We start from the raw sequence: 22,043 nt of genomic DNA on the forward strand, positions 1-22,043 counted from the left end.
GGTTGGTAGCCTCATCTACTTATACATGCCATATATAAATTTTTCTATTGGTGTTTTGAGCAGGTTCTCAAACAAAATACAAGAAAATCATTGGAAAGCTAGGATGCGGGTGCTGAGATACTTGAAGGAAACTCTTGACCATGGTATTACATATAGTTCCATAAGTGCTCTTGTGAGAAACTATGACTCAAATTGAGCAGGTGACATTGATTCCAAGAAATCAGTTTCTAGATATTTTTCTCTTTAGGTTCAGGAATATTCTCTTGGATTAATAAGAAGTGACCGATTGTGGCATTGTCTTCTACTATACTGAAGCAGGGTACAAGGTAGCTTTTTTTGCTACATGTGAAGTAGTATGGTCGGGGAGGATCCTATGGCATATGGGAATATAGGATGAAGACCCAATAGTGCTAAGATGTGATAATCAAAGCTGCATCACAATTACCAAAAATCCAATTTTTAATACACGCACCAAATACATTGAGATCCAATATCGCTACATGCATGACTTGATTGAGAATGGGATGATAGAGATTGTCTATTTTCTAATGGAGGAGAATGGAGTAGATATCTTCACCAAAGCTCTTACAAAGGATCTTCTTTGAGTTCATCTTCAGAGACTTGACATTGGGTCAAGGATATAGTTCACCTGCGGGTGGACATTGAGGGGGGAAGGGGGTGTTAAGTATGCTTAATACCCCACCCTCATAAGGTGCCACCAAGGATCCATGGTGCTCTAAGTTGTAAGGCCCCCATTATGAGGAGATGTCGTGTAAGAGCACGAATATTGGTTGGGTCTTGACTTATATGGTGCTCTAAGTTGTAAGGTCCCCATTATGAGGAGAAGTCGTGTAGGAGCACGAATATTGGTTGGGTCTTGACTTGTATGTCGGATGAGGTCTATGTGATTGGATGGCAAAAATTTGACCTTTGTGGATCTAGCCTTTGGATTAAATAGAGTAGTTATGCTAGTAGCAACTCGAGGCATAATGCATCAAGTTGTAGGGTGTGGGAGTTATCAAGGACCCCTATTTTGGGGTCCAAGGACCACAAAAGTGGCCCTTAGTTGGGGGATCTTAGGGGGGCTAGTGGCCCCCTTGACGGGGATCCAGGAGCATTGTGCTTAACGGTAAAGGAAATGTTCCTTGGAATATTCTCTAGACAACTAGGGAAGGTCCATAATATGGTTAGACATGCCAACTAGACTACCTTTTCGAGCTATAAGAGGAAGATCCCTCCAAAGCCTTCATCAATCTATCTTCATGCAATCGGAGTTCTTCCAACTACCCTTTTAAGCTCTTCGCCTATTATATGTCTAGATTGCCATCTAAGCTTCACAGTAGAAGTGCACATGTGGACAAAACCATGTTTGTATTAGTTCACTTGAAATTAATGTAGTTTTTGTTCTTCTCATATTTGCTATGTGTTCTCTACTCCTTCCTTGGATTATTTTCGTTGCTCCATGTAATTTCTATTCTTCACCTCATGCATATGAGAAATAGATGCCGTTTGATCCATCAAAGTCTATGATGATTGTCATCTAATATGTGGAGGAGAAATGAAAGAAAACCCTTCCTTTGCTTCTTAGCACACAAGCCGGCAATATCCATGTTTGCAATAATGCTTTCTAGAAACAATGCCTAGTCAACTAGCCCCTTCAAGCACTCACACAAAAAACCCCTAGCAAATGCTTTTGTGACATCCATCCCATAATTTTCTTGTGGATCTTGATAAACAAAGGCGAAAAACATATGGAACTTAGGCTATAACTCATCCTTGGCATCTATGGATTTGGCATTGCTACCCCTTCTTGGCACCTTCTCAAAGCATCAACCAATTAGAGGCTTTGAAATTTACCTGAGTGAGGACTTCAACATCCTTCCTTGAATCTAAAGTGCTATATACCTCATGTACTTGAGATTTGGTTAGGCAAAATAGTGTCTTCCTCAGTTTTTTTAATAGAGAATCATAGGTCCAACTTGAGAGGCAAATGGCCCTAATGTCTCCTATCACATGGCTTTCATAATTGGAGAATAAAATCCTCATTAATGAACATCACTAAGCTTCTAATAAATTTTCCTCAAGGGCATGTAGTGAGCCATTTAGAACTCTATCTATACTCGGAAATCCTTCAAATCCTTGTAGTCTATCCATCTAAAACTAGTAATTGGGAAAGTGCAAGTATCAAGTTTCAAGCCATCTTCTTTTCAATATCCATCCATGTAGACCCAAAGTATTTGCCAATCTATCACGAAGGAGAGAGGCAAATAACCCTAACCTCTTCTCGCATATGGACTCATATATAACTTCCTCACATTTGCAAAGTATAATTTGATTACATTCTTGACATCATAAGTTTGATACTTGCATTTGCATCTTCTTATTACAAAGCCATACAACTCACAAGTCTAAGGAAATCTAGATCTCTATTTTCCATTCTTGCCTAGTAAATTCTTTAAACAATCAAAGACTCTATCAATATATTACTTGAGCAATTGCTTGCACAATACTCACCTATATATGCACTTGATGGCACTATGGCATCAATCAATTCCATTTCATATTTTTTAAAGGCTACCCTTAATTAACAGTAACTAATATTTAGATTTACAAAGCATAACTTGGTATATTATTATCATTCATTTAATCCTAATGTAAGTCTAGTTTTATAAACAATATTTGTACATTCTTAGCCATTTTCTAAAAACTCTATTTTATGGAAAACTAGACTTGGATTAGGTACTTATACATGCATTCTTTAAATTATTTATCCTAAGTGTAAGATTTAGATAAATGATCGAACTATGAAAGAATCGTGAAAGCTGTCTTTTTTTTCCCAAAAAGATGTGCATGTCAACACACTCTTTGGGAGGAAATAAATGACTTTTTAGGGCTTAAGAAGTTTTTTTTCCGTCGATAGGAGTCCATTTCAAGTGGAGGAGAAGCTAACATCTACTATTTGATTTGCCCACCAGACACATACACTACTTCAAAATATAACATTTTTAACATGTTTCCAAGAGTTTGAAACATCCCTCCTTTACTCTTAAAAGGTGGATGTAAGACACATCTCTCTTTGTTAAGAATTGAGAAAACATTAGTTTAAATATTCCAAAATAGTTTCTCATATGCTATATTTTTGTGCTACAACCTATCAATTGTCCTCATGGTACATTTAGTTAAATAGCACATAATAAATATGACGTTTCTATAGTTTTAGTTTGAATGTGGAATGTTATATGGCTAATATCATTTACATTGCACGCACGCACGCACACGCACGCACACACACACACACACACACACACACACACACACACACACACACACACACACACACACACACACACACACACACACACACACACACACACACACACACACACACACACACACACACACACACATTAGAGAGAGAATCCTAAATTATGCTCAAATTGTGAGCATGTATCAAGGTACACTTTTGAAAATAATTGTAATAAGGAAACATCTAATATGTTATTGCCAAGTGTCACCAATTAGGTTTGAGTGTAAAAGAGCTAATACAATAATTCAAACTTGATACACTACCTCCTTCCAACATCATATATAATATGAGAAAAGCACACGAAAACCATGTTCATCAAAAGCATTGAATTCCTCAAAAGAAAAGAGGACCATTTCCCATTGTGTGTAACCAAACATATAAAATAAGTTTATTAAAATCATGTTTATCTCTTACATTGAAATGGGTGATGCGTAGAATCACACTTGCTAGAAGTATCTTCTGAAAGTAGAAGCAATTTTCAAAGAAATGAATCATAAAATGTTATTATTTTCCTAGGTACAATCTTTTGCTATAAGTATCATAAGAGAAAATGTGTCACTTTGTATTTAAGTGAAAGTTACTTTAAACTAATTGTGAGCATGTTAAAGGTACACAATTTGATTATAGTAGTTCACTATATTTTAGTCAAAATTTTGTAGAATAAATATTCATGTTCCTTAATCTTAAGATCCACCTATGACGCAATGTTTGAAAGGGCTTATCAACTCATGCTCAAAGCTACATCCATCTATCTAGATTACTAAAGTTCACCTATCACATGGGAACCATAAATTGTATGTTCTATCTTCTTCTCTACTCATCTAATAGACTACCATCCACTTCATACACCACCAATTACATGTTCAATCTTCTTATCTACTAATCTAAATGAACTTCCATCCACTTAGCTTTATGAGAGGTTATACTCAATGCATTTTAGCTTGAGAATAAGTTTTAAAAATATTTCCCATTGTACGAATTGGAAATCCATACATTTTGTACTCATGTATCCTCATAAGTGATCTAAGAGCTTTCCAAATTGTACTAATGTTTTTTCTTTAATTCCTAACGACATGTCTCTGCACAATGGAAGAAACATCTTTTTTTCAGCAAAGCCATTAAGGGGAAAGTTTCACTTTTTAGAGGCCATAGATTCCTTCAAGCCGCCTACACTTCTAGAATGAGAGGATTCATTGACTCTTTAACTATATAATACTTTAATCACATGGCACATTGTTGAATTATCATTTGGTGTCAATCCTTTGTAATACAAACATTAGCAATTCATGATTGCCAAGCTCTGAGGCATTATGCTAAATTTGAATGTATTCAAAGCAACATAAACATCTAAGCCTACGAAAAACATTGATTAGGTTTAAATTCATAATTTATTGAAGAATCAAAGAGCACCATATAAGGCTACTAGTAATAGGCTCTCGGTATTGAGGATTGTCGAATAGGATGTTGCACATAATTTTAATTCTTGCCATTAATACATTGGCCACGTTACAAAGACTTGATTGGGTAGACAATAGTGATTGTTAAATCATTCTTCTATAATTCAAAACTTTTGGAGAAGGCCTACACTCAAAAGACCCTTTAAAAATGTGTGGTGTGCACATATATTGATGATGAAGCTTCCATGAATAAGGACTTTTTGTTTGTGGAAACATGAGTGACAAACAACACCAAGCATTCTATTTGTTGTTCCATGTATTGATAATTAAATGGATGAGAGAGGGTTCCACCCTCATGGTTGGAGGAAAGTCCATGTCACTTGAAGATGTCATAGGAACTTAAGTGATTGGCCAAAGATATCATCCGAATATCAAGAGCTTAACACCCATTATGGCAACTAGTGTGCCTTTATCTTCCCAAGAAGAAATCCAAAGAGTGCTAAATATAATATAGAAATTGTTTTTAGCAAAAATGCAATAATAAAAAAGATGGAAAATAGGATAAGATAAGCAAGCTTGTTGGGGATGAAGGTTGCAAGGGCTTCACACAAGCACAAGTTTACACTGGACCACACTTTCCAAGATAAGGCACATGCATTGTATTTGACAAAGGTATGATCAATTGTGCCCTTCAAAGTGCATCCCTTCAAATGTGAAATATGTCAATGCAAGGAAAATGAAGCATTTGACTCTCGTGAGGGTAATTTCCTATACTCACACCACAAAGCCCTATCTTGGACATTGTTCCTTTAATATTAAAGTCCAACGTGCATGCCACCTTGACCTCTCATATGTTATATCTAGATTGTGAGGTCTACATTTCTCAACTTGGCATCTCTTTTTGAAAGTACTTGAAGAGCTATCTAGATACATTTTTGATAATGTTATATCAAAGTCACCTTGGCAATATAACCCATAAACGAGAAATGCACCATCAAGCTAGAGTAAAGTATTTCCTTTGGGTTTTTTCTCCTCTCTCGTGTTATTTCTTTTATTTTCTTTATGTGGCCCCTTTTTAGCATTTTGGGCAAAAAGTCTCAAACTTCTAAGATTGCCTTTAAGCTCCCTTCCACAATTAGAAGAAATAATGGCTTAGCCTACTTAGCATCAAGTTGGTTTTAATTTTTTGATTAGTACACCATTATCTTCCTTGTGGTATGAACTAGTTAACAAGATTAGTGCAAATCATTTTTGTGACTAATGATGTCACCAAGCCGCGAGTTTCTTTCATAATCAAAGTATATCTCTTTTGCTACTCATGATTATGCTTGTTATCATAGTGATTGGAATTCTTATGCTTTCAAAAAAGATTTGCGAAAGTTGACCTATATCCATATCTTTTAATCTTATGAGTGTGCTTATAATTAATTAGTTGGCATTCTTGCTATTCCAATTTTCTTCTACTATTGTTCCTATATATCATACTATTTAGTTTCCTTAGAATTTCAAAAAGTTTCAACACATGACACTAGGTAGCTGATCAATCTACAAATTGTCCTTAACATGCACAAGTAAGCACTCTGATCCCTTTGAGATATTGCATATTAGTTTATCTCGAATCAAGTAAATGGATAATCCTAAGGTGCACCCTTAAACATAAACCATGGTAGTATTTTTAGTGGATTATTCACCCCTCAATAAGCATATGATTATGATGCTTTGATTAGGAGTTTAGAAACAAAAAGGAAGTATTTTATTGAATTCATGTTATTTCTATGATCTTAGCATTTCTAATTATTATGCAATTAATCTTGCCATGACTTGCATTGCATGGAGGCATTCTAATGGATCCCCACCAATTATAGGGCTTATTTGCAACATTGAAAGGGGTGTGTTATGTTGAAAAAATCCTTAAGAGACAAATTGTCAAGGAAACGGTGACACCATGTATAGAAACCAACTAATAGTTTGAAGGTAGTCAATTGGCAACGACTTGAAGCAACTTGCCTCAAGTTTTAAAGTAGGTTTTAGGGCAAAGTAATCAAAGAACAACTTGAGGATGAAACATTTGATGCTTTTTTAAAGAAGATGGAAGTAGTGGAATGGTGTTATCAATTGGCCATTATGGGCTTTGAGTTACCACTACAACAACCCAATTTGAGTCTCTTGCCATTATGGGCTTTGAATTACCACTACAACAACCCAATTTGAGTCTCTTGCCATTGGCTCCATTCCTCATCCACTCGTGTCAATACTAAAGTCGCTCTAGATTGAAGCTCTTCCATCAGAGCACATTAATGAATGATAGTTGTGGCTACTATGTCTAATACTGTCTTGCATAATGGCAAACACTTCAAATAGTTTTATTGCAAAAGAAATATGTTTTGATATATCATTTATAGCAACTATAACAAAAATAGTTGAGATTTTGCATATACTTTTTATAGCTTTTAATGAAGGAAACTTTAATTTCACAATCTTCTTTCCAAGGCTTAAAACTAATGTGGTCATGGAGTTTTACCCTAAAAGATACTCCCTTAATATTGTGAAACAGCATGAATGTTGAATGTAGTAGGTTGGGTCCTATTCTATGTTTTTCTTTCTTCTTTAGAGTTTATCAAGTGGTGTAATTTCTTAAATTTCTTGTGAAGTCCTATGTTTGAAATTTGAGACTCTATGTTCCCACATTTTTCACTTTAGAATCCAGTCCCATGGGAGCTTTATAATGTGTTTTTCTTTATTAGTTGGCAACAATCATAGGCTTTAAGCAATGGTTGTTTGCAGCAATTGAAACACTTGTAGTACTACATCACTATAGGATTCTTGTCTTTATTTTTTTACATAAATTAACTTGTTTTTTTCCTCTGTTTTATGAAAGTTTTGAGAAACTAGGTTCTTTGTGTGCTTTGCTTTTACATCACTTAATTTAGGAGAGACATTGCCAATCTATGATAACACCTAACAATTATGAACCTTATTGGATTTTACTATGTCAAGTTGCCATAGCTCCACAACTTCTATAGTATGCCTTGTATCCATTGAAAATAGATAGAATGACTATCAACTCAATAAGCACTCAAAAAGGCTCATCTAAGCCTCAAGAAGCTCTTTGACAAGCTAGGAGCAAGTTGGAACAAGCCAGAAGAAAGAAAGACTCAATGCATACCTCAGGAGGAAGAAACAATGGGTACCATGAAACCTTGAGCTAAAACTTTGAATCTAGGATTTAGGAGAGGAACATAAACTCTCTTAGTTAGCCATGGTCTTTATGTGTGAGTTAGAGATTTTGATTTTGCTTAATTTACTAAGTAAGAAGTCTTAGACTTGTAAGGCAGCTCCTAAGAGTTGGGTCGCTTTGGGGTGAGTAGGGCAGTAGGGAAACCAATGCGTGCCTCTCTTTTGAAGTCCCACCAATAGATGAGAAAGAAAAGGAGATGCTTGACCATTGGTTGAGAGATTAATGGTACCGGTTGTGTTGAGATTATTAAATCAGATAGTCAAATTTCGTTTGCTTTGTTGATCAAGGGGACAAAACGACTACAATGCCATTGGAGCATCGGGTTAGTAGCCCACTTATTTGAAGAACTAGTTGGGTGAGCGTGGGGTGAAATTAACCTCACTCACCTTGCTCCTCCTGGATGTATTGACCAAGGGTGGAAGTCCACTCTCCCTAGTAACCTTATGTGCGACCAAGGGTGGAAGTCCACTCTCCCTAGTCGTATACATTTTCATAATAGATTATGTTTTCACTTTGAAAGGACCATGTAAGAGCTGTGCCTTGTGTAGCTCAATGAACCTATGTGAGGGAGTTATGACCTTGGAGGAGAATTGGCCATGCAAGAGGTTAATAGAAATGATGGGTCCTTGGCAAGATGAGGGGAGAGGAGAGAAACCTTGGCGTCAAACTAGAATTTATAGGGCATGGTGGTATATAGTAGTTTGTTGCATTGTTAGACGGAGGGGGCGAGAAACATCTTTGCAGATGTGTTCATACCTTAAGCACACGAGGGAGGTACGAGTTTCCAAAGGCTCGTAATAACTCAAGCCACATGATGAACGCTATTACTTTGCAAGTTGACGTGAGTCAGTTGAAGTTTGCGTGTGTCCCGTCTCTTACACAATTTCATAGAGGCTATAGGCTGTAGGGGCATCCTCCCAATAATGTGCCGCGCGGTGGGCCCAGTATGGAGGTCCTATAGGGTGGGGCTGGGCCCCCCCCCCCCCCGTATGGATGTCCTAGAGGGTGGGAACTCGGTAACGTAGGTAATTATTTAAAAAAAAAAAGGGCAAAACATCGTCTTGTTGTTGGTCATCTCGCCGTTTCGTATTTTCCTTGTAGTTTTTAATAATTTATGTAATATATATATATAATTTGTCTTTCCAGAGTCCACAGACGAGATTTGATTTAAATTTTTTGAAAAATAGATTATAATTGTAGGCGATTGAAACGAGTTTAATAATAGAGCGTCAAAAAGGAAAATACAGGCAGAGACACACACCCGAGAGAGAGAGAGAGAGAGCGGGCAGGCCTATCGCCTATGCAAAAATTCGTACACCTTGGGCCGTATCGTCATGACTCATCATCTTTCTCGCCCCCCTCCACTTTTTTTTTAATATAGTCCAGTCTCTCTACACCACTGTAGCCAGCAACCACACCAGGCTTTCTTCTTCTTCCTTCCTCTTCTTCTCGTCCTCCTGTTCTCTCATCAGCTGCTCCCTGCTCTGCCTGTGCTTGCCAGACATCCTTCCTCCATGGCCACCCTCTCAGAGCTCCTCGATCTCGACATCACTCACACTGGCGAGATCATTGCTGAATACATCTGGTCAGACAATAAAACCATCTCCCCATCCCCCCCCTCTCTCTCTCTCTCTGTGCTGTCTTTTTGCATGCTTGCAATATTATCTCTTTTTGTAGGCTGATCTACCGATGCTAATCTTTGAAACAACCAGCATTCCTTTACTTACTCAACTAACAATTGTCCGTCAGACCCATGATTAACACTCTTGCACTGCAAACATCAAAAAAGAAAACGAAGCTAAGATCCTGATTACTGAGTCATCTCATCAAATCCATGCTAGCTTTATGCTATTTGCTTGAGAAATTATCAAATCCATGCCAGTTTTGTGCTACTTGTTTAATAATTCATGCCAGCTTTATGTTATTTGGTTGAGAATTCATGCCAGTTTAAGCTGTTTGGTCGTGAGTCCATGCCGGCTCATGTTATTTAGTTATCAATTCGCAGGATCGGCGGATCAGGTCTGGACCTGCGCAGCAAAGCAAAGGTAATTACGATACTCAGACACACAATTCCTATCTTAGGTGTCCAATAGTTGTAAGTCTTTACAATCGGGTTAAACATGCTGACTGTTGCTGTTTTTCCAGACTGTGAAAGCCCCAGTCAAAAGCCCAAAGGACCTTCCCAAGTGGAACTATGATGGATCTAGCACAGGCCAAGCTCCTGGACAAGACAGCGAGGTTATTCTTTAGTAAGGCTCATCCCCTCCCTCTATCAACAGTTTTATAACTTATTCATGTCTGTCACCCTGCAATTATCTTATAAATGATTTGCCTTCTCCTTCCATGCAGCCCCCAGGCCATCTTCAAGGATCCTTTTCGCGGTGGTGATAACATTCTGGTAACACGAGTGATTGTTGAAGACTCTCTTCTGAAGAAGATTATTATTCCTTGGTGTCAACGTGTTTTGCCTTCCATCTTTTGTCAGATTGTCATTTATGATAAGAGTTTTTGGATCCTATAATGTATGCTAAACAATTGTTCAAACGTTTTAGGCTTGGCTAAAGGGGAGGGGTCTTTAGAGGCCTTACTCTGTTTTTGGTCGGCATCAGATTTGGTTAAGACTTTGAGCGAAAAGTTTTGTGACACTCATTCTTACTTCAGTTCTGATGGTAACTGAGGATTGACAATTTTGTAGGTGATATGCGACTGCTACACCCCTGCTGGTGAGCCCATTCCAACCAACAAGCGTGCAGGAGCCGCAAAGATATTTTCTCAGAAGACAGTAGAGGAAGAAGAACCATGGTAAGTTCGAGACATTTCCTCACCATTGCTCGGAAGAATGAGCATCTTCGCAAGGGTATAGTGCAATTTTGGCATGCCATGTGATGTCGTCAAAGGACTTAGAACAGTCCTTTTAGGCGTAGCACATGATTAATACCTTCATTAACGGTTGGATGCTCCCGTTAGCAAGTTTCGAATGGATCTTCCGTCATTTTAGACTGGAATTAGCATGCATCTGCACCTGCACCTGCACCTGCATATGTGCACACACTCACGTTTTCTTTCATATCAACAAAGATTAGCATGGCTAGGCAGGTGCTCTGTTGACATCTTGTTTACTTTTCAATTGTTCAGGTTTGGCATTGAACAGGAGTTTACTCTTCTCCAGAAGGAAGTCAAGTGGCCTTTAGGCTGGCCAATTGGAGGCTTTCCAGGTCCACAGGTAAGACAAGCACACTGACTGAACGATCATAGAAGTTGATCTGGACTGATTGTGGATAGAAGCCTCGTTGAAAGCTTCTGCTGCTGCTAGGGTCCATACTACTGTGGAGTAGGAGCTGATAAGGCCTGGGGACGTGACATCATTAATGCCCACTACAAGGCTTGTATTTATGCTGGCATTCAGGTTTCAGGCATCAACGGCGAGGTGATGCCTGGTCAGGTAATTGCTTGTTCCGAATTATATATACATTGCTGTCCCACCATAGGCAGGATCTGGACTTCACATCTTTTGTCTTTTGCATGTGAAGTGGGAATTTCAAGTCGGTCCTTGTGTAGGCATCTCTGCCGGAGATCAGCTTTGGTGCGCTCGTTACATTTTGGAGGTGATCACTCTCTCTTCACCAAAGAAATTGTTTGCTTGATTGATGGCTTAAGCATGTGTCGCGGGTGCACATTTGATCATGAGGTTAAAAGTTAATGAAATGAGGCATTTTCCACGACTGTTTAAGAGGATTCTGGATGTACGTGCTGACAATTTGTATTTGCTTGCAGCGCATAACAGAACTTGCAGGTGTTGTCCTTTCCTTGGACCCTAAGCCTATTGAGGTACAATGTGAACTTTGAAAGGATTATTCATTGTATATTTGCAAAGTGGGTGGGCAAAGTTGGATCAAAATGGTTCATTAATTTCAATTGCTGTGGGTATAGGGAGACTGGAATGGAGCTGGATGCCACACAAATTATAGGTGAGCAGTTAATTGCAATCTGCTTTCGTGTGCACTCGCCGAAGGGCATGTGTTTTCTGGTATTCAGTGTTTGCATATGAATGAATGCAATATTGATATTATCTGTAGAGTTAGTACCATTGAAAATCACTTTGTTCAAGCTCCATCAAGTACGGCACCACACACACACACACACGCGCGCGCGCGCGCGAACACATTTCTAATATCACTGTGCTTGTTGATAAACAGTACAAAATCAATGAGACACGAAGGTGGGTACGAGATTATTAAAAAGGCTATAGAGAAGCTTGGCCTGAAGCACAAGGAGCACATTGCTGCTTATGGAGAAGGCAATGAACGACGACTTACTGGGCGACATGAGACAGCTGACATTAATACGTTCAGCTGGGTAGGTATCTTACAAGTGTGCATTTAAGTGTGTTCAAACTGTTAATACTGCAATGGCAGACTTGTCAGCACTATCTCAAGAGCAGCATTTGATGCCAAGGACTTTATTGAACAGGGTGTTGCAAATCGTGGTGCTTCCATCCGAGTTGGTCGGGACACTGAAGCAGAAGGAAAAGGTAACGATCGAGGTTTTGTGAGTCCTGCTTTCTGTCCCTTCTAACAACGCACTGAATGAGATTTGCTGTCGTTGTGAACGTTTTAGGCTACTTTGAGGACAGGCGGCCAGCAAGCAATATGGATCCTTACACTGTAACATCTATGATTGCAAACACTACAATCCTGTTCAAACCATAGAGGTCTGATTCATGCACCGTTTTCCTGGTGTTTTAGATGTGTTGGTGGTCATTCTGACTTGCTTAAGGGTTTGGTCTTGGACAGTATGTAACCATTGTTGGGCTTGAGAGGGTGTCCGTGTAAGATGCTTGAAAGGTCTTATGGATCATTGCATCAGGCCATGTACAAATTTTTATTCATGCATTGATGTGTATGTCTATCAAGACTTGCAAGCCTTGCACAGATTCATCAATGAAGATTTCACCTGATATGAGAATAATCTATTTCAAGTGTGCTCTTGTTGTTGTCTGCATCCCATGAATCATGCTTGATGTCAAAATTCTAATCACAACGAAGGAAAAGCTTGGTAAAACAAAGGTCACCTTGTAAACGCTTTGGAATAATTGGATTAATTTTAGGTTTGAAATGGTTGGATTGCTCTAAGGTCAGGTTTTTGGGTGTAAGTGCTAATTGTTTGAAGAACTGAGATATACACTTGATCTTTCTGGAACTAAGCTTGTTGAATTGAAAATAATCTGGACCATAGCAAGACATAATATTCTTGATATGTACAACTAGTAGGCTATTGGCAAGTGATTGATTCAAAATGATTAATGTAAACTATATCATTCCATGAGTGTAGTTCCTAATAAGGTCTAGATGGTTTGCAATCTTGTATTGTGGTAGTAGCCCATTGGTTTAGTGGAGATTGATTCAAACTAATTAATATAAGATAAGATATCTTTTAATGAGTGCAGTTCTTATTGAGTTTTAGATGGTTTGCAATCTTGTACATTGCTAGCATGCTAGGCTTGTTGGAAGGAATTGTTTTAAGTTGTGGTTTCATATCCAATAGGTTGATTTTGAGTGACTTGCTTATGTACATTGCTAGCATGCTAGGCTTGTTGGGAAGGATTTGTTTTAAGTTGTGGTTTCATACCCAGTAGGTTGATTTTGAGTTCCTTGTTTAGTTTGAGTGAGGCCAAACCTTGTTTAGACAACCCTATTTAAATTCGCATAAGTGAGATGTTTGGAGGTTAATCCAAGAAAAGGAGTAATCACATAAAAGCTAGACTTGTGGTGCTTGGATTTGGTCTTTGAAGTGTGGTTTTGTGGTCAATGCTTGGGTTCACAGTTGTGAGATTGTGGGTTCTAAGTCTTGTTGGATGCATGACTTGCTTGCCTAGTATTTAATGCTACTCCTGATAATGAAAGATGGTGTTGGAGTTGGTTGGTTCTAAGTCTTGTTGGATGCATGATTTGCCTACCTAGTATTTAATGCTACTCATGATAATGAAAGATGGTGTTGGGGTTGGTGTTTGATATAAAAAACGTGTGGGAGAGGTTCAAATTTTATTAACACCATCAAGAGTGGGCAGCTCCAAACTTTAATTCTTGTAGAGATTGATCCTTACGAGATTTTATTCAAATTATTTGAATGGGGAGTTTTATATAGAGTTAAATTGAGGATATGGAGGATTCAAATGGATTATTTTTATGTAATGTCATTCTATTTAGAGAGGAAAGTATTGTTTCTCTTTGTTGAAGGCTCAATTGCAAGTAGTAACTTCCAAGTAGTTGCTCAAGTTGCAATTGTGGCAAGTGGACTGATTGTAATGGGACTTGGACATTGATGGATCGTCCAAGTCACAAGGCAATTAGTACAATGTAGATTTTTCATACTAAGATCAAAGCTAATAGGACCTTTGACAAATAGAAGGCCCACCGTGTGCTGGAAGGGCTAAGAGAACTTGTGGTATTAACTATGAGGAAACCTTTGGACAATTGTGTGTTTGACATCCTTTTATCTATTTTACTTGGCTTGATCTCTCACCATAAATGGCCTTATGGATGTCAAGAGTGCCTTTCTACATGGCTTTTTGGATGAAGTCGTCTTAAGTGGCCTAGCCACTAGGGTTTTTGATTATGGGCATTGAGGAAATTGGCACTCAAATTATGAAATATCTTTACGGGGAACAAAGCAACGTAGTAATGGCTCCATAGAATGGACTTCTTAAAATCTCATGGTTTCCATTCATCCCCTTATAATCCCAATCTCTTATGTATGATCTACTTTGGCAATGTGTTGTATGTTGGTATGATGTTTTCATCATCGGCTCACATACATCCATTATTTACTATATAAATGCACAACTAATTTCTACATTTGAACATTTGGCATAATTAAGCATGATCCTATCCTATTTCATGGGGATGGAGGTTGTTGAGCATTTGGAGGGTATCTTTATACCGAAGCAAAAGTATGCCCTTCAATTCTAGTTTATTAGTTTTATCCTCAAGGTGCATGGCTAGTGGGGCCACCACATTAGGCCAAACTATGAAGCTAGCTAAAGAGTGTGATGATGCTTCTCTATTCAACAAGTATAACTACCATTAGGTAGTGGGAGAGCTCTTATTTCTCATTTACATTTGCCTAAATCTTTAATCTATCTCCATCATTAGCCAATCCTTTAATGCATATAGGTAGTCTCACAACATTTTGTGTGTGTGCGCGTGTGCGTGGGTGTGTGTGTGGGGTATATTGAGTACACTTGTATTTATGTCTTGTCCTTTAGTTATGGACTATCCCTACAACAACATGCAAATTCTTACTTAGCTAAGACTTGGATACCCAATGTTCCCATGGTGGCTACATCTCCTTGTTGATTGTTTAGTCAAGTTGAAAACAAGAGATTGGCCTTGTATGATGCTATCACCAACGTTGTTTGTTTAAGGTCTTTGATGGTAGAGCTACAATGTCCATGTTAGGTGATAGCTTGCGCATGATAATAATGACTAGCAACCCCATCATTAGTAACAAAATGAAGCATGCTAGAGTCCACATCACTTTACAAGAGAGCAGGTGGAGCTTGATACTCTACCTAGATTTGTTCCATTTTTAGATAACCATGCTAATATAATAATCAAACCAATTGACCACACGATCTTTGATTATCTTGGTCAAAGAGCTAGCATTGGTCCACCCTACTCTTTGGCATTGGGATGGTTGGGAGAGGGGGCTCCCATAGCGTTCCCTTCCACCATCCATTTGTGAAAAAGGGTGGCCTTTTCGCTTAGTGCTTAGAGGATTATGATTCTTCTTATTCATTGATTCATACGTATTTGTATCACTATCTATATCACATCTTGATCATCACACTTATAAAATGGGGCTTGGCAAGTAAACAATTTCATTATGATGATAGTACTCAAGTCGTATCACTATACTTTGCATTTCATCATGTTTAGCATCATACTTTGCATTAGCCCTTGCATCTCCCATGCCTTGCATTGCATTAATGTAAAACAGAGCCCTTGGAATGTAGAAAAACTTGCAAAAGCAAGTGCCCATATGTAATAAAGACAATTTCCCCTAACTATAAAATAATATTGAAATATTGTAAAGGCCATGATCAAGGTAACCATGGCTAATTCACATATCAATGTGTAGAAGAAATACAATAGGGAAAATGAAAATGGCAACACGATACCCACCTATTGCAATGGTGGAGCAAGGTAGTCACACCTTAGCCATGGTGGGAGGTCCAAGAATAGGAGCCCTTAGGAGGAAAATTAATTAATGGCAAAAAGATGATGTGCACAATTACTTTCTCACCCATTTATACTCCACTCTAACTCTATTCTAACTCTATGCTTTAGAAGGTACTTATTTCCTCTATTACAAACCATTCCCTCCTAAAGAAGCTTTTGAATTTGAGGAAATTTACAATGAATAGTTGAAGGATAGCTTGGTGGCATATCAACCCATGTTGAAGTATAAGTCCATGATGAAATAAAAGTCTTCATGTCGAGAAAGATCCCTTCAACGAGTAAAAACAAGAACGAATTGTTGTAGATTGTCAAAAATATTGTTGCCATCTAAAATTGGCCATAACTTATGATAGAGAAGTTTGATTGACATGAACAAAATATTCTTGTAAAGTGGAGACTATAAGGAACCTATCCATCACATAAAGTCAATATTTGTTGTTAAGAAGACAATTTATTTCATGAAAAAAGTTTCAAATAGCAAGTTTCCCATTGTTCTGCAATTGTATAAAGTGCACCCTTTTGAAGATTCTTTGTCTTCTTTGGAGGAAGAGGTAAATGCACTTTAGAACGAATATAAAATCTTCCTTATAGGTATGATAAAATGGCTAACATTGAAAGCAATTATCCACAGGGTCAAAAGGTAACCATGGAAGAAATCATCACACCCATAGTATCCTTGTGTACCATGCAGAAAAACATGCACTACATTACTAGTACTTGGATAAAATGGAAAGTTGTCCATTGGATTAAAGAATTATTCATAGTTGGCATTCTCCATTGTTGGGTTGGCTTCAATATGGGACAAATTGCCTTCACGAGATTCTTGTTCATCCATGTCTTCAATGACTAGCATAACTAATCTTTGCATTTCAAGCTTTATAACATTCCTTATGATCTAAAGACCACTTTTCTTTGCATTGAAAACATAAAACTTTGGTGTGCATCTCTCTAAGTCATTACATAAGAGTGTGCTATTGGTATTATTGGTGGTGGATTTTATGCCATTTTCAACCTTTATATAAGTGCCTTTTGCTTCACTTGTAGGTTTGTAATTACATCCTTATTTTGATGCAAAAACAATGGAATAAGAAGGTACTTTGTTGTGATTTTTTTTCTAGCTACTTAGTCCCTTGTTTTAGTGGCTAAAACCCTCTCTTGAATGGTTGAAAGTCTACCTAGACCTTGCAGATTGATCTAAGGAAGTATTGCATACATAGATAGGTTGAAAACTCACAACATCCCTCTTGTATTTTTGCCCATACATTTAGCAAGTTTTATGGCCTCATGAAGAGTCTTGGGTTGGATGGCACCAACCTTTGATAAAAGATGAAGATCAAGTCCATGCACATTTATTTAGATTTGTGAAACTTGAAGTCCCTTCCATATACATTGATAAATTGGGAAACATATTGGAATTTTCTTTCACAAACAGTTCTCTTTGTTTCAAACCATACCACCTCCTTTGTAATTTCTCTTTTTCCATGGGAAACACAAATACATTAAGCATTGCCGCCTTCAAGTCTTCCCAAGTGACAAACTCTTTCCCAAACTTTCCATGTATCTCCACCAAGTGTGGACATAGCCTTCAAGGTGAAAGGATGTATAATAGAACTTTGCTTCATCACTCTTAAGATAGAGTACAAAGTACATTTCCAACTTATTGATCCACTCCTCTCATTCTATAGGTGAAGAGTTGTCTCCTTTGAAATTTGGAATGCTGATCTTCTCCTTATACTCCCGATCATTGTAAGATGGTGGTGGATTTTTATTATGTTGTTCATAAGATTGTTGCCTCCATTAATCTTTATTCCATGAAGTTTGTTTATAGGAGGGCTATCCATTTTGATTGCCATCAAAACCATTAGGAGGGGACATACCAATTCCGTGAATAGAAGGTCGGTTTGTACTCTCTAGGTGCTTGATCATGCAAAGGTCTTCTTCCATCACGCCTTTCTTCAATATTTACTTCCACTCTTCTTGGCAAAGTAGTTGATTGAGTGTAGAAAGACTTGTAGAGTGGATCACACCCATTATATTCATCTTCAACTCTAGTGTCCTCTTCTTGCCTAAAATCATTTCTTTGGCTGAGCAATGGCCTTGCCTTGTTCTTTAGCTAAAAAGTGTTTGTAATTTTAGATGGGTCTCCCTTATCAAAATTAGTTGAATTTTTTGGAGTTGGAAATGGATAATGTGGGGATGGAATATGATCATCAATAGGTTGAGTTTCATGTATCTTACTGCCCAAACCTTTAATGAGAAAGTCATCAAACTTACTGTCCATCTTTACCATGAATTTATTAAGTAGATGTATGCTCCCAAGAATCTCCACATTCATATCCAAAACCACCCTATTTTAATCTTGTTTTCATACGTAGTCCCTATTGTAACCTATAAGTACCATGTGATGACTTGTTGTACCTATGAGAGAAGTTTTTAACACTTGTAAAACCTACTCGTAGCCTCAAAATGACCTATGATACCTATAGAGAATGTTTAGGCACATGTAAGATATGTTTTTGGCCCTTGTTTTCAATGATGGATCCTTGTAAATGAGTATATGCTATTGAATATCCAATGAATTAGTGAATCAATCCCAAATTAGCAAAAATTAATTCCTACTTCTACAAATTTTATGGGACTTTTTGGCCCTATTTTCAATTATGGATCCATGTAAATGAGTGTATGCTATTGAATATGCAATGAATCATTGAATCCGCCCCAATCTGCTCCAAATCAATGGAAATTAATCCTTGTATCTGCAAATTTTATAGGCTCCAAATCATCGAGGGTTTGCAAAATTTTGCTCGAGTCGGGATGGTGCACCCCTTTAGGGTCAAAATCAATAAGGGAGGGTCACCTATCTTTTGGCTTGCAGACATATCTAGCATCCACTTTTCTTTACGGGAATATACAAGGAAAATACATGCTACATCTAAGCAATCATGGATGAAATGCAGAGTTGAAAAAAGTATTTGTGATCGTCAATGATATGCAAGGATTGATAGGTACAAATGATTGAAATGGAATGAAAAGGGTTATAGAATTATCCTTCAGTAGTGACTCGTTGCTTTATAACATTTCCACTTACCATCATGATTCCTTTTCCAGTGGTAGTAACCCATCATGATCAATGGGTTACATAGACAAAGTAAGACTAGTGCAATGCATAAAATGATATCAATGAACCAATACAATTAGAGCATCGATAGAGCACTAACATTAATAAGTAGGATAAGGGAACACAAACATAACCACAATCAATCCTAGAAAAGGCCTTATATGCTATTCAATGTGAAATTTGATGACAGACATCTCTTAATCCCTCTTTTCAACAAGTAGATAAGCCAAACAAATGGATGGAAAGAGAGATTAAAGAGAGTAGACTCAAATGTACCTCTTAATGAGTAGTGAAAAGTATGGAGAACCAATCGATCAATTACCTGCTAAATTATTCTCCAAAGAATCCACTCCAACCAGCAAATGGCCCATGGTTGATTGAAAGAAGCTTCAAATGCTTTTGCCCCAAATTTGCTTATTATAGGTGAAAATCTTTGCTTTTATGTATCAAGATTGATCAAATGCACATGTTGAGCCAAATGCACAACAATCGGGACTTTGGATGGACTTCTATTCTTTTAGAAGCTACAACTCGCTTCGATGACAATCTCTCACCTTGTCTCTCAACACTCTACTCTAACTAACCATGCATCCTTCTCTCCAAACCAAGAAAGCAAGAATACAAGACTAGCTTTGAGCTGTAGTGAACTCACCAACTTACCTTCTTGCATTGTATTCCAAAAGCTTGAAGGCTCCAAGATGGTTTCATGACCTAAGAAACACAATCCAATGCCGTCGCTCCTTCTCATCCACCACCAAGTATACCAAAAAGTCGAGAAGCTAGTATAGAAGAAGAAGAAGAGAAATAAGATGACAAAGAGCTTTACCTTCCCTCAATTCCTCACTCAACATACCTCTCACTCACTCACTCTTATTCACTCTTAACAATGGAGGCAAGCTAATATAATAGAAGAAGAGAATATAAAGCTTCAATAGTTATGGTGATAGAGCTTTCATAGTATGGATGCACCAAAAGGATAATTACAATTGAGACCTCCCACCCTTATATAGACACAATTTAGGGTTAGGGTTAGGGTTATGTCACCCATCTAGGATGATACACCATTTTATGGTTAGGGTTTGCACCCCACTTTGTGTTTTAGGGTTTGTGTCCCTATGAATTAGGGTTTGCACCCTCTTTTGGGTGTCTTACCCCCTTTGTGTGGTCTAGGCCGGTCAATCCTCATCTCATACTTAACCTTAGTCTAAATAGACCAAATCGAATCATAAATATATGTGCACAACCCACGCAACACTTGCGAGTGTGACAAATACAATGTGAGAGATAGATACAATGTATATACAGGAGTGAGCCAGCTCTCACAAATAATACATCCATGATAATCTGATGTCCATGAAATACAAAAAACAATGTAAGTGCCCAAAAATAATCATTGAATCACTCCAAAAATAATAATCCATTATAAAATAAATCTAGTACTTATGTTTTGACTTTGCTTTGATGTTCTTTTACTTTACACAAAATAGTGTTAACATTAGCCCTTGAGACGAGTGTAAATCCCATTGCACTCACATCAAAGGTAGATGTGTAATGATGGGAACAATCTTGATGAAGTAGTAGTCTTGATGGAGAGAAATAAAGACTTTGGTGCAGAATTGTGTGGTTGGATGATGAGAGTGATATGCATATTGACATGAATAACTGGTATTGAAGAAGATAATGCTCATATGGATGCTATAGATGACATGTAAAAAGATGTGATAACTGATGGAAGATGATGTCTACATAAAGAATCATTGATGGCACATTAGAAGAAAAGAAATGAAGCATGGAAGGATGAGGATGCAGAGGCCAGCAATGTTGATGGGTCTTCAGACCTTCAAATGATATTCTATAAAAGTCTTGTAAGCCAACTTGTGCTCTCCCTAAGGGGTGTGTCTATTTACGTGTATGGTGACTTGTGCGTGTGTAGGTGGAATTGCAAAGCCTAAAGTGTTGTCCCACACTTGCGGATCCAAATCATGAATAGGTTATGGTGCAAATATTATGTGAGTGCACAAGTATACATAGTTAGAAGACTGCTCAATGGATTCTTCTCTTGATGAGGGTTGACAAAGGAACCTTGCACTGGTGAAGATGGGATAAATTATCATTGTTGTTGAGGAAAAATAAAGTTATTGGAGAGATACCATTGGGGAGATGGACAAAAGGTGGAGTGGATGAAATAGATTCTTTTTTGCATGAAGTAAATTTTTCTTTTTGCTTCAATGTTAAGTGATTACCACTAGGATAAATGAAGTGGAATGAAAAAAGTGCAAATGATTGAGGGAGACAAGTCTAACAACTAAGGTGAGTTGAGACTCCCTAGGCATGCCCTCACCTTGATGTGCCCTAGATAAATGTAAGGAAAAATGGGAAAGGGGCTAGGGGGTTAGAGATGAAGCCAACCAACCGAAGCACTAGATACATCTGGCTTGAGGACCCCTAGTTGTGGTGTAGTGCATGTATCATTTTCCTTTACTTTTTTTCTTGCTTGCATTTTTTTGCATTTTCCATGTTTCTCATTTTGTATCTTTTTTTTTCTACTCTCCTTTTGGAATAATACAATGTCAGATAAGTGGGCTAGCAATATTTCAAAATCAAAGTGGAAGTATGATAGATTGAAAGGCTAATTGAGAATATTAGAATTGGCTCAAAGAATGGAGTTGAGCACTAGAGTGTACACATTGAAATGGAAGACTGAGCCTTGAACCTTGAAAGCACCTTGTCTCATTGGTGATAT

At 37.8% G+C, this 22,043-nt stretch overlaps 1 protein-coding gene across 1 annotated transcript; it reads left to right on the forward strand.

Annotated features, from left to right (window-relative positions):
• Window positions 1-9,330: 9,330 nt before the first annotated feature.
• LOC148015100 (glutamine synthetase cytosolic isozyme 1-like) lies at window positions 9,331-12,920 on the forward strand. The gene is made up of 13 exons (XM_087665992.1): window positions 9,331-9,527; window positions 9,948-9,987; window positions 10,088-10,191; window positions 10,292-10,340; window positions 10,638-10,744; window positions 11,078-11,165; window positions 11,256-11,384; window positions 11,473-11,547; window positions 11,717-11,770; window positions 11,873-11,910; window positions 12,139-12,298; window positions 12,413-12,473; window positions 12,560-12,920. Exons 1-13 carry the CDS (start codon window positions 9,457-9,459, stop codon window positions 12,649-12,651), a joined length of 1,068 nt encoding a protein of 355 aa, XP_087522118.1. The 5' UTR covers window positions 9,331-9,456; the 3' UTR covers window positions 12,652-12,920.
• Window positions 12,921-22,043: the final 9,123 nt, after the last annotated feature.

This window comes from Lygodium microphyllum, chromosome 24 (assembly GCF_053477565.2).
Source record: "Lygodium microphyllum isolate KBCC chromosome 24, Lygodium_microphyllum_v1.1.10, whole genome shotgun sequence".
Taxonomy (NCBI): Eukaryota; Viridiplantae; Streptophyta; class Polypodiopsida; order Schizaeales; family Lygodiaceae; genus Lygodium; species Lygodium microphyllum.